This window comes from Parambassis ranga, chromosome 7, assembly GCF_900634625.1.
Source record: "Parambassis ranga chromosome 7, fParRan2.1, whole genome shotgun sequence".
NCBI lineage: Eukaryota > Metazoa > Chordata > Actinopteri > Ambassidae > Parambassis > Parambassis ranga.
Window position 1 is genome coordinate 2,879,782 of NC_041028.1, and position 13,171 is coordinate 2,892,952.

Genomic DNA, 13,171 nt, shown 5'->3' on the forward strand with positions numbered 1-13,171 from the left:
TGTCGAAGCACTTACCCAATGGACATGAGGAATCACAGCCTGGTCACCTTCACCCGGGTCACACCATAGAGCGACGGTCTCATCAGAGAGCACTACCAGGTGCCCGTTCAGCCCATGACATGGTTTCATCCTCTTGTGGGCCCACCCAGGCAAGAAGGACCCTGGCCTTCTGATCCTCAGCTGTCAAAACTGATGGGACATGGACCGCTACCTCTCTGAAAGGGAAGTAGCTTAGCTGGAGCTGGGGTAAGAGATACCAGCTAGATATAGTCCGGCTGACCTCATGGCATGGGCCCTGGGACCACCGTATTTGAGAGAGACTGGACCGAGGTGTGAGACATCCTCTCTGATCTGAACATGAGCGGTGTTCTGTTGTTGGACATGCTGAGGTCAGGGGACGCACTGAGGTCAGGGGACACGCTGAGGTAAGGGGACATGCTGAGGTAAAGGGACACGCTAAGGTAAGGGGACACGCTGAGGTAAGGACATGCTGAGGTAAAGGGACACGCTGAGGTAAGGACATGCTGAGGTAAGGGGACACGCTGAGGTCAGGACACAATGAGGTAAGGGGACACACTGAGGTCAGGACACAATGAGGTAAGGGGACACGCTGAGGTAAGGACATGCTGAGGTAAGGGGACACGCTGAGGTCAGGGGACACGCTGAGGTAAGGGGACTTGCTGAGGTAAGGGGACACGCTGAGGTAAGGACATGCTGAGGTAAGGGGACACGCTGAGGTCAGGACACAATGAGGTAAGGGGACACACTGAGGTCAGGACACAATGAGGTAAGGGGACACGCTGAGGTAAGGACACGCTGAGGTCAGGACACAATGAGGTAAGGGGACACGCTGAGGTCAGGACACAATGAGGTAAGGGGACACGCTGAGGTAAGGACATGCTGAGGTAAGGGGACACGCTGAGGTAAGGGGACACGCTGAGGTAAGGACATGCTGAGGTAAGGGGACACGCTGAGGTCAGGACACAATGAGGTAAGGGGACACGCTGAGGTAAGGACATGCTGAGGAAAGGGGACACGCTGAGGTCAGGGGACACACTGAGGTCAGGGGACACGCTGGGAGCATCCACACTCCCTCACTCCTCCTGCTTTTATGGTACATTCAGGGCCCTACATGGTGCGTGGGGGGGGGGGGGGGCAGCAATTTGCAGTGAAGAAGAGACAAAACAGGAAGTACAGAAACTGCAGCCATGTTGGTTTATCCAGAGACACCGAGGTAGAAATGTTTTATTAAAGCTGCCAGAGAAACTGAACCGAGAGAGAGAGAGAGAGTGTGTGTGTGTGTGTGTGCTCTTGTACAGCTATGATGTCAGAACCAGAACCGAGAGACTCGGGGGGGACAGCTGCTGAGAGACTCAGGACTCGGGGGGACAGCTGCTGAGAGACTGCGATTGTGTCCGTGTCCTCACAGAGATAGCTGTATCAGGGTGTGTGTGTGTGTCCCTGAGGTTCAAACCAGGCACTTTTCAATAAAACAGAAATCTTTTAAAAAGCTTCACTCCAACCAGGTCAAAGGTCGGTGTCCTCCTCCTCCACCTTTTCCTCCTCCTCCTCATTGAACTCAACATCTTCCTCTTCTTCCTCTTCCTCACCCTCCAGCAGGCAGGGCAGACAGGTGTAGAGGGGTGGAACCACCAGCAGGTGGCAGTCAGGTGATTGTAGCTGCAGGGGAGTGGCGGAGGACCGAACTCTTGAACCACGGCAGACATTCAGTCGCTCCAGCTCCAGCAGCAGAGACACCAGCTGACAGACACAGTTAGCGCCGTTAGCATCATTAGCAGTGATAGCATTTTAAGCTAATGCTGACAGAAACTGATGTATCAGTGCCGAAGCTCAGAACAACAGGCCATGGCTTCTAGAGAGAAGTGAGGTGCTCTGTTAGCCCTGTGTGTGTGTGTGTGTGTGTGTGTCAGATAACGGACTCAGGTGTGTGATCCTGTGTGTGTTCCTGTGTGTGTGTGTGATCCCGTGTGTGTGATCCTGTGTGTGTGATCCTGTGTGTGTGCGTGCGCATGTGTCAGATACCTGACTCAGGTGTGTGTTCCTGTGTGTGTGTGTTCCTGTGTGTGTGTGAGATTCTATGTGTGTGTGTGATCCTGTGTGTGTTTGAGTGTGTGAGATTCTATGTGTGTGTGTGATCCTGTGTGTGTTTGAGTGTGATCCTGTGTGTGCGTGTGTGTGTGATCCTGTGTGTGTTTGAGTGTGATCCTGTGTGTGTGTGTGTGTGTGTGTGTGTGTGCATGTGTCAGATACCTGACTCAGGTGTGTGATCCTGTGTGTGTGTGTGTGGTACAGTCTGTGTGCATCTGGCAGCTGGTGCTGCTGCACAGTGACGTAGAAGCAGTGATCAGGCTGGATGTGGACGACGGTGTCCACCATGGAGGACAGCTGGAGAGACACCAAAGAGACAAAATTCAGTTACAGGCTGCAGGTGTGACGTTTAATCTGATCAATTCTGGGTGTTGTGGTGCGCTGCTGTGATGTCATCGTGTTGTGTTCGTACTCTGGAGCACTGCAGCAGCTGCAGCTGAGGGCCGTCCGCCAGCACCGCCACCCAATGAGCCGGTAGCACCGTCCTCCTTAAGACCCGCAGCAGATGCAGCAAGCCCTGCCCATCAGTGATGTCATCGCTGACCCCGCCTCCTAACAGGCTGAAGGACCCCAAACTCTGAAAACAGAGCACCAGAAGGTGGAGTGATGAAGAGACACCTGACTTCCCTTTCTTTCTCTGAGGATGACTGACAGCTCTACTGACCAATTGGATGAACTCTGGGGGTTTGTGGGCGTGGTTACTCGCTGTGACATCTGCCGCTGTTCCTGTGTCTTCAACAGTGATGTCAGAAGGGTGTGGTGAGCATGTCAGCGTTTCTTCATCAGAGTCTTGTAACAACACCTCCACATCACAGAACCTCCCCTCCTCCCCCACTCCTTCACTGAACTCCCCCTCTCCAGTCTCCTCCGCTCCTCTCCTCCCATACAGACTGATGTCCACAGCCTCCTCCTCCTCCTTGGGCTGCAGAGGAGCAGCCGGAGGAGCAGGAGTGATGTCAGTGAGGCCGGTGGAAACATGGAGGAGGCCATCCTGAACACAGAGGGCACAGCACAGACAGACCAGTCAGCGATGTCAGGCAGTGTTACCATGGAAACAGAGGTCAGAGTCTGTCTGTTTACCTGCGGCAGACATGACAGGAAGCTGAGGGCGGAGTCACAGAGCATGCTGGGAGCAAAGTGGCTGCCATCCAGAGTCAAACTCAGCTGAAACACAAAGGTCACAAACATAAAGGGTCGTGTGTGTGATCCTGTGTCTGTGAGCGTGTGTGATCCTGTGTCTGTGAGCGTGTGTGCTACCTGTAGGCGTGTCCCGTCAGGCAGCGTCACTTCAGTTCCACCAATGAGAGGAAACTAAACCAACACAAGTGTGTCACCATCAACTTTGAGGACACAAAACACAATGATGCACACACAGACACACAAAGACTCACACACAGACACACGCATTCACACAAAGACTCACACACAGACACACGCATTCACACAAAGACTCACACACAGACACACACTCACACACTCAGACACACACTCACACACACAGACACACAGACATACATACACACATACATACAGACACACACTCACACAGACTCATACATACAGACACACTCACAGACACACACACAGACACACACTGCCCTCATGCAGGTCAGGTTAGGGTAAGGATAAATATCAGTGATTTATTAGAATCAATCAGAAGTGGTTGATTACCCTCCTGTGGGTGAGATGAACTACCTGCGGGGACAGTGTCTCCTTCAACAGTGGTGGAGTCCACTTCTCGTCTTTCGACTGTTTCTTTGCTTTCCTTCTCTGCCTCCTCTTCTTCCTCACCTGTACAATGAAACACTGTGTTTGTGTGTGTGTTTGTGCGTGCGTGCGTGCGTGTGTGTGTGTGTGTGTGTGTGTGAGACACACCTCCTTCACCTCCTGCCTTCTTCTGTGTCTCTCTGCTGCCACCTGCAGGACACAGAAACAGGATTTTAGAGTCACAGAAAACAGGAGAACGTCTGAGAACATCTGCAGGAGTGTCTGACCTCCTCCTGCTGCTGCTTCTCATCCCTCTGTCTCCTCCAATGAGCCAGTTGTTTTTGAGCTGCTGTGGTTGCCACAGTAACCGTGTCCTTTCCAACCTGGGCGGGGTTCTGCAGTCTGGGGAGTATTTGTTCTTCAGGCAGCATGCTGAGAACTTTAGAACGTCTCTGTGACAGAACAAGAGTCAGACTGCAGGAGAGTTCTACTGGACACTGACCCACTCTGAACCCGGCAGAGACAGAGACAGGCACTGATACAGAGACGGAGACAACCAGGGACAGACACATACCATCATCATGCAGCGTCTGAACACACACTTCTGCTTTAACCTTGACGGGCCTCCAAACTTCCTCATGTCTCGGCAGGAAGAGCAGCTCCCACAGTTCTTCCTGACGCAGGCGTCACACTGACCGCAGCTCACCTGCCGCTTCTTAGTCTGTGAGGGGACACAAGTCAACGTGTCATCATCAAATGAGGGTCGAAGGTCATCGCTGCTGCATGTGTACTGACTCACTGGACTCGGTTTGGTTGAGGCCGTCGGCTGGTTCTCCTTCTTCCTCTGGAGACCAATCCGACAACAGCAGGTCACATGACATGTCAGAGCACAGGTAAATCATGAGGGCTCAGTCAGGCCAGACTCACCTGGACAGCGCTGGTGTCTGTGTCCTCCTCCTTCTTTGTTTGGACCTGTGACCTCATGAGCTCCCACTGATCCGTCTGCACCTGAAGACATCCAGAAACCATGATGTCCACAGGCTCATGAACACACACAGACACATAGAGACACACACAGACACACACAGACACAAACACACACAGAGACACACAGAGACACACACTCACACACAGACACACACACACACAGACAGACACACACAGAGACACACAGACAGAGACACACACACACGCACACAGACACAGACACACCCACAGACAGACACACACAGAGACACACAGAGACACACCCAGCTGAGCTCTTACCTTCTTAAAGACAATGTGAGGAACGTTCTTTTCTAAAAAAACAAAACAAAAAAACACAAACACAAACCAATTTCAGTTAAAGAGAATAGACACACAGGAGGACACACAAGAGGACACACAGGAGGACACACAGGAGATCACACAGAGGACACACAGGAGGACACACAAGAGGACACACAGGAGGTCACACAAGAGGACACACAGGAGACACACAGGAGGACACAGGAGGTCACACAAGAGGACACACAGGAGGACACACAGGAGGACACACAGAGGACACACAGGTGGTCACACAAGAGGACACACAGGAGGACACACAGGAGGTCACACAGGAGGACACACAGGAGACACACAGGAGGACACATCTGTGTTACCTGATCGGGTGCAATCTCCATCTTTTGGCTCACTGCAGTACACCTGTCTGCAGGAAATGGATACTCTGACGTCAGGTGTGTTGTACCTTTCCTGTGATAGGCTGCTGGCGTCAGGTGTGTCTTTGATGGTGAGGCAGTAGTTGTGTTCTATCTCTGACTGGCTGATCTGGCTGCTGTCACCATGGTGATCTTTGGTGCATCCATTTGAACAGAGGTGGGCTGGGTCAGACCTAACATCTGCACACGGTCTCAGCCCCGGGACGCCGCTCCTTTTCAGCTGGCAGGGGGGTTTCTTAGGCCAATGGTCAGCCCGCTGTATGACCACCACCTTCTTGATGAATCGCCCCCGGTGCTCTAACGGCTGCGTCCAATCACATTTGGCCTGCTCCCCTTTGAGACTAAGACGACTGATCACAACTGCGCACCTTTTTAGGTCAGGAAAGAGCTTCCTCCATCGCTCCTCCTCCTCTGCCCACTTGGTTTCCATGGTAACAGCACCATTTGTGCACACAACCTGTTCCTCCACCTCGTGACATGCCATCTTACCTTCCATCTCAAGCCCCGCCCTCACACACCGCTCGCTCAACTGCCCCTCATCCATCTCAGGAGCACCTCTGCTGCCACAGCCAATGATGGTGCGCCGTGCTGTGAGTGGGCGTGGCCTCCGGGTCCATGTAGTTCAGTCTGATCTGGTTACTGTAGCGTTAATGAAAGATGTCTTATCAATCGATCAATGATCAGATGTATCAATCACCTGAACAGAAACATGTTAAAGGTCAGTCTGACAGATGGCACAATGCACTGTTTGTCTCTGAACACACTGTGCTTCAACTGTCTCCACTGGACTTCACCAAACAACACCACCCAACATGACTCCACCTGGCTCTGTTCAACAAGCACCATCCAAATCTTTCAGTTAGGAGCTTGAAGCAGGGCATCCAGACTTGTTAGAGGTCCATAAAGATGTTTTGCGGCTCCTCCACACAGCTTCAGCAGTTCTGCTGAGAAGGTGGAGAAGGCCACACTGTGGTTTGTTTGACGGCACTTCTCTGTTTGCTTGCGTGCCTTATGCCCAGACAGAGGGCTAACAGACGTTAGAAGAGGGTTAACCCAAACCACGTCTGTGACCTGCCGGACCTGACCACTTATTTCCAGGACAATGGGAGTTTTTACAGACACCCTTCCTGAATGTATTCGTCATCAACACACCGCCCAAATCGACTCCACCCCTGTTCAGCTAACCAGCTCCACCCTACCAGACTGAAAGGACCTGTCTCAGATCCACCTGACTGGACCGTATGCCTCAGCTCCACCCAATTCAACCCTGTTACTGAGCGCCACCCGGCTAGATTTAAATACCTGAGCTCCACCAAAAAATGGCACCCACCAGGGTGGGGTACTTGTCTAATTAAGTTAGCTCCATCCAATTTAAGCCACTTACACTACTTTGACTCAAACATTTACCCAAATTTAACATTTCAGCTACACCCAAAAAAACTCCTGTTTTCGCTGATGTTGCACAAAATGACGTCATTTTTTATCTCGGACCGCCCGTTGGGCAGCGCTCTCGGACACGTGGCCGAACTGGCAGAACTTTTTCTCTCAGTGCTGTGCGTCAACCATGCTGTGATTGGTTGGAATTTATTGTGGGCGTGATGAATGTGGAGAAGCCAAGAGCTTCTTCAGGTGCAAGTTTGCAGACGACACCACCGTAGTGGGTCTCATATCCAGCACCTGACAGGATGGTGTTCAGTCAACAACCTGGTCCTGAACACTAGCAAGACCAAGGAGGTCATTGTGGACTTCAGGAGATCCAGGAGGATGGAGCACATCCCTCTCCTCATTCATGGGGAGGAGGTGGAGCGGGTGGACAACATCAAGTTCCTGAGCATCCACATCACAGCTGACCTGTCTTTGTCCCTGCACATGTCCCACCTGGTGAAGAAGGCCCAAGAGGACTGGACTCTCCCCTCACAGTAGAAAGCCTCCTCTGTCTGAGTGCAGCAGTGTGGTACGGGAGCTGCCCTGGACAGGAAGGACTCGGCCCGGGGGCCAGCACAGGGGATTGTGGGGAGTCCTCTCCCACAGCTGGACTCAGACCCCACCCACCCAGGACACCAGCTGTTGCCCCGCAATGGATGCCGGTACATGTAGTAAAACTACTGTCCGCGATGCATTGTGGGATACACTGAGGGCACTATAAACATTAGCCAGCACTACAGAAAGGTGAGGGCACTCTTTGGACATATATGGGGGACAGGGGGACATTTGAGAAATCACTCACCAGCGTGCACGGAGCGGAGGTGTAGTTCTCCACTCCGAGGCTCTCCGCTCTGAACTCTGGGTCCTCCGGGTCCCGCAGAGCTCCGGTTCCGTTCCTGTGCTCACCTGCCTCCGGCCTCGCCGCCGGTGTGGACGTGTTTCATGTACGAATAAACGAATAAAGTGGATTAAAGTGAATTAAAGTGGATTAAAGTGAATTAAAGTGGTTTCTGTGTCATCGCTGCGCGAGCTGCACCGCCGCTTCGCCTCTTCTCCGGTGTTACCTTCAGGGTCCACGCCGAACGTCAGATATCACACAGTCAGTGATTTCAGTGTGAGTGGAGCAGAGCGGCGGACATTCTGCAGCGGTCACCTCTCACCGCGTTACATGGGGTACATACGATCATCTCATTAAAATAGCTAGATATTACAAAACAAATCATCTGAGGAGAACAACTAAGGACGATGGGGCTTTCTTAAATGTCAGTGAAGGCAGCACGGGTTTCCTGGGCCTGCGCAGAATGTGCTTTGTTGCACATGAGGATGAAGGAGAGAAACAAACATCACAGGTTGTTGTTGTTAACAGCTGAAAAACTACATCTGGTGTTTGTTTACATGATATATGTACGCCATCATCTACCTGCTGCACAGAGCACACACCTACTTAGAGGAGGCAGGTAACACTGTTAGAATCATGTTCTTTGATTTTTCCAGTGCGTTTAACACCGTGCAGCCTGCCCTTTTGAAGAGGAAGCTCCTGGACATGCAGGTAGAGACCCCACTGGTCACCTGGATCACTAACTATCTTACAGGTCGACCACAATTTGTGAGGCTGAGGAACACCGTCTCGGACACGATAGTGAGCAGCACGGGGGCACCCCAGGGCACGGTACTGTCTCCATTCCTGTTCACACTCTATACATCGGACTTCAGACACTGCTCACAGTCCTGCCACCTGCAGAAGTTCTCGGATGACTCTGCCATTGTGGGCTGTACCAGCAGAGGTCGGGAGGTGGAGTATATGAGTGTGGTGGACAGCTTTGTGGAGTGGTGCGGACAGAACCACCTGCAGCTGAATGTCACAAAGACAAGAGAGCTGGTGGTGGACTTCAGGAAGTACCAGACACTCCCAAACCCAGTCAGCATCAAGGGTACCAACGTGGACATTGTGGACAGCTACAAATACCTGGGTGTCCACATTGACCACAAACTGGACTGGTCCACAAATGCAGAGGCAAAATACAGGAAGGGACAGAGTCGCCTGTATCTACTGAGGAGACTCAGGTCCTTTAACGTCTGCCAGACCATGCTGCAGATGTTTTACCACTCGGTGGTCTCCAGTGTCATCTTCTACGCTGTAGTGTGCTGGGGCAGCAGGATGAAGACGGCCGACACCAACAGACTCAACAAGCTCATTAGGAAGGCTGGCTCGGTACTGGGAGTGGAGCTGGAGTCTGTGGTGGAGGTGACGGAGAGGAGGATACTGAGGAAGCTCCTCAGTATTCGTAACAACACGTCTCACCCCCTGCAGGACACACTGCTGTCCTACAGGAGCACATTCAGCGGTAGACTGAGACTACCGAGGAGCAGCACAGAACGCCACAGGAGGTCCTTCCTGCCAGTGGCCATCAGACTGTATAACTCCTCCCCTTTCTGTAGGGAGAAGCGCTAGATAATCATGTCAGGCATCACTGTCATTCCCTCCACTTGTCTATATTATGTTTACTTAGCACCTTACATCTCCATATTGTATCCATGTATCATATATTGTGCTTATACTGCGTACTGTACTCTTTTTTGGATTATAGTGACACTTATACTCTTATACTCTGTACTTAACTGCATTTATTGTGACTTGATACCTCTGGCACAAGAATTTCCTTCGGGATTAATAAAGTTTTATCTTATCTTATCTTATCTTATCTTATCTTATCTTATCTTATATCGTTAAGGTCTCGGTGATGTGTGTGTGATGTGTTCAGGTGTCTGTGTGTGGTGTGTTCAGGTGTCTGAACACACAGCTGATGACATAAAACACTGCATTATAAATAAAATCAGTGTAGGCCTGTAGCAGACGAGGCTCAGAGTCTGCTCCAGCTCTGCCTTTAGTCAGACCTGCAGCGTGACCACAGCTGTGACGCTGGCCCCTAAAGGCTCAGACCAGTGGTGGGCTTTGTTAAACACAGTTTAGTCTGGGGCTAAAGGTGGAGGTGGTGTCTGCCTCATGAACTAGAAGCTGGTTCCATAGTAGGGGTGTCTGAAGGCTTGTCCTGGTGTTTGACCCCAGCTTTGTGATGGGGCCTTTCATTTTTCTTTCTGGAGCCGTCAGCTGCAGTGTTCAGGGGCTGTGCAGGGTGTAGCCACAGACTCCTCCACTGGTAATCTCCTGAGGACTAACACACAGGGCCCATGATCCAAGCATGTGCCGAGACCAGAGGGCTCTATCAGGAACATGCACCATTAGTAGATCCTGCAGGTAAAATGGAGTTTGGTCATTAAAAGTCTTGTACGTATGTAGCGAGGAGAATTTTAAAGTCTGTTCTTCACAGGGAGCCAGTGAAGAGACGCTAGAACAGCAGCCAAAGGGATCATCCCTTTCTGCTTCTGGATCAGCTGCAGCTGTTCATACAGTAATGTGGACATTCTGAGTTTTTAAGCATTACTCTGAGAGAGGATGCTCCTGATCTGGCAAAAGAGGCCAAAGTGATGCCGTCCAGAGGGAGAAGGTTGTCCGAGCACGTCAGAGAAAACAACCAAAGCATCAAACCTGCTGACCCCATGACCTTTTCATCTGCTGCCACAGACAGATGATGCAGTGTGAGGTCTGTGTGTGTGTGTGTACCTCATGATCCATCCCTGTTTTAACAGTTTAGGAGGCCACCATGTATCTGTACACACCACAGCTGTGTGTGTGTGCGGCTGCTCTAACGGTTAACGGATGCTCCTGTGTGTCTGTCTATATAAATGTGAAGTTGTGGGCATGCTGTGGTTGCTGATGTTTCATGTCATTCATCAGTGTCGTTGTTACTTGGACATGACACACACACACACACAGCCGGCCTCCGACCACTAACCGCCCTCTCTACATCTCCCTTTTCCTCTCTTGGCCTGTCTTTTTCTGGGGTCCGGAAAACCAGAAGCCTCCTGCGTTGCACAAGATCGGCCTCCAGCAGCGGTGTGTGTGTGTGTGTGGGCAAGCTGCATTCACTGTCTGCTGTTAACACACAGAGCCCTTTAATAGGCTGAGGTCTCTGACACTACTGCTAAAATCACATGTAGTACCGTATCAACACTATGTCTGTCTTTGTTTCATGTGTGTGTGATGTGTTCAGGTGTCTGTGATGTGTGTGTGTGATGTGTTCAGGTGTCTGTGTCTCTCGGTGATGTGTGTGTGATGTGTTCAGGTGTCTGAGATGTCTGTGTGTGATGTGTTCAGGTGTCTGTGATGTGTTCAGGTGTCTGTGTGTCTCGGTGATGTGTGTGTGTGGTGTGTTCAGGTGTCTGTGTCTCTCGGTGATGTGTGTGGTGTGTTCAGGTGTCTGTGTGTGTGTGTTCAGCTATCTGTGTGTCTCAGTGATGTGTGTGTGTGGTGTGTTCAGGTGTCTGTGTCTCTCGGTGATGTGTGTGTGTTCATGTGTCTGTGTGTCTCGGTGATGTGTGTGTATTCATGTTTCTGTGTGTCTCGGTGATGTGTGTGTGTGGTGTGTTCAGGTGTCTTGGTGATGTGTGTGTGTGATGTGTCCAGGTGTCTTGGTGATGTGTGTGTGTGTGATGTGTCCAGGTGTCTGTGTGTCTCTGTGGTGTGTGTGTGTGGTGTGTTCAGGTGTCTCTGTGATGAGTCTATATTAACAGTCAGACTCTGTTCTGTTCATGACAGTCAGACCTTCACTTTATTGGATGTTGAATACCAACTTGCTCCATTAAACAAAGTGTGTAACAGCAGAGCATCACTGCACCAAACAATAAGATCATTCTGTTAATGGAGGAGGGTTAGCTGAGAGGAGGAGGAGGAGGGAAAGATGGCCTCCTAAGTGGGAGGGACTTTCTTATTGCTCTTGATCTTGTTGGTCACTTTACGGTTCCTGGTTTGGATTCCATCTTTCTTCAAAGTGAGCGGGCGGTCGACCTGCCAACAGAACCACACATACTCTGTACAGTAGCACTCTGACACATGAGGACACAGCACTACTCTGTCCTACTGTGTGTGGTACTGTGTGTGTTACTGTGTGGTACTGTGTGAGGTACTCTGTGGTACTGTGTGAGGTACTGTGTGTGGTACTGTGTGAGGTACTGTGTGTGGTACTGTGTGTGGTAATGTGTGTGTTACTGTGTGGTACTGTGTGAGGTACTCTGTGGTACTGTGTGAGGTACTGTGTGTGGTACTGTGTGAGGTACTGTGTGGTACCTGGTGCAGTTTGTAGTACAGTCCACAGGCATTGCAGACCGGCTCTCCAGATGAGTTTCTCCTCCACAGAGTTGTGGTTTCAGTCTGACAGTTGACACACTGACTTCTCTTTCTCTGACTCTGAAACAAACTTAGCTTAGCATAAAACAGGAGGTGGGGAAGCTGCTATCTTAGCTTAGCTTAGCATAAAGATGTGTTCAGCAATGAATAACTGAAGCTGGTTAGCTAACAGCTAACAGTTAGCACATTAGCGTTACTGTTTTTCATTTCATAGACAACAGAGGAGCTGTCAGCTTGTCAGTGGGTCTGTGTCCTCTCACCGCTCTCCTCTTCGGCCTCAGCAGCGGCCTGTTGGTGGCGTCCTGCAGACTGCAAGCGTTACACAGGTGTTGACCTGTGGCATTCCTCTTCCACAGGGGGGCGCTGCTTGTCCCACAGCTCACACATTCTCGCTGCTCTGCACAAACAGAATAACACATATCAACATGCACGCACCCACACACGCACACACATAGACACACACACACACACATACACACCTGGTCCAAAGCCCCACCCACAAGTCTGACTGTCAGGTAACATCCAATCAGCTGAGGGGGAGGGGGGAATATACTTGTTGCCACAGTAACTGTTCCGTCCAGGTGCTGAAGAGAGAAGGCAGGTGGAGGGCGGGGCGTACGCAGGACTGACCATCGATGACATTTCAGCCGTAACAGCTGAGGACCAATCAGTGAACAGCAAGCAATTTGCCATCATCACAGTGTTACTAAGATGAAAACAGAGTGGCTGGTCACTGATCATAAAGGATCTCTGCTCCACTAACAGAAAGGAAAACAGCTCAAAAACCAAATGAAGGATATGAAGAGAGGAACTCACCGAGACGAGGAGCTGCTCAACAGTTCACTGACAGGAACAGTCAGGCTGCCCACAGTCACAGAGGGTGGAGGAGGAGCAGGAGCAGGAGGAGGAGCAGGAGGCGAACAGTTTGGCTCCTCCCACAACCTTTTTTTTTTTTTTTTTTTTTTTTTTAAACCTGAATAAATGAATC

At 51.0% G+C, this 13,171-nt stretch overlaps 1 protein-coding gene across 1 annotated transcript; it reads right to left on the reverse strand.

Moving 5' to 3' along the window:
* Positions 1 to 1,093: 1,093 nt before the first annotated feature.
* On the reverse strand, positions 1,094 to 7,985 carry LOC114438363 (uncharacterized). Its single transcript, XM_028409643.1, has 15 exons — positions 7,741 to 7,985; positions 5,457 to 6,152; positions 5,083 to 5,114; positions 4,744 to 4,824; positions 4,616 to 4,660; positions 4,391 to 4,537; positions 4,104 to 4,268; positions 3,985 to 4,026; positions 3,805 to 3,900; positions 3,367 to 3,420; positions 3,190 to 3,273; positions 2,774 to 3,100; positions 2,522 to 2,686; positions 2,272 to 2,406; positions 1,094 to 1,761 (listed from the first exon to the last, which is right to left on the reverse strand). Exons 2-15 carry the CDS (start codon positions 6,055 to 6,057, stop codon positions 1,528 to 1,530), a joined length of 2,208 nt encoding a protein of 735 aa, XP_028265444.1. The 5' UTR covers positions 6,058 to 6,152; positions 7,741 to 7,985; the 3' UTR covers positions 1,094 to 1,527.
* Between the last annotated feature and the right edge of the window lie 5,186 nt (positions 7,986 to 13,171).

Excerpts from the sequence above, each read along its gene's own strand:
- LOC114438363 (XM_028409643.1), bottom strand. The coding sequence starts at position 6,057 with ATGGATGAGGGGCAGTTGAGCGAGCGGTGTGTGAGGGCGGGGCTTGAG. Across the intron at positions 4,269-4,390 it reads TCAGACGCTGCATGATGATG|AGACGTTCTAAAGTTCTCAG; the intron begins GTATGTGTCTGT and ends GTTCTGTCACAG. Across the intron at positions 3,901-3,984 it reads GAAGGCAGGAGGTGAAGGAG|GTGAGGAAGAAGAGGAGGCA; the intron begins GTGTGTCTCACA and ends TTCATTGTACAG.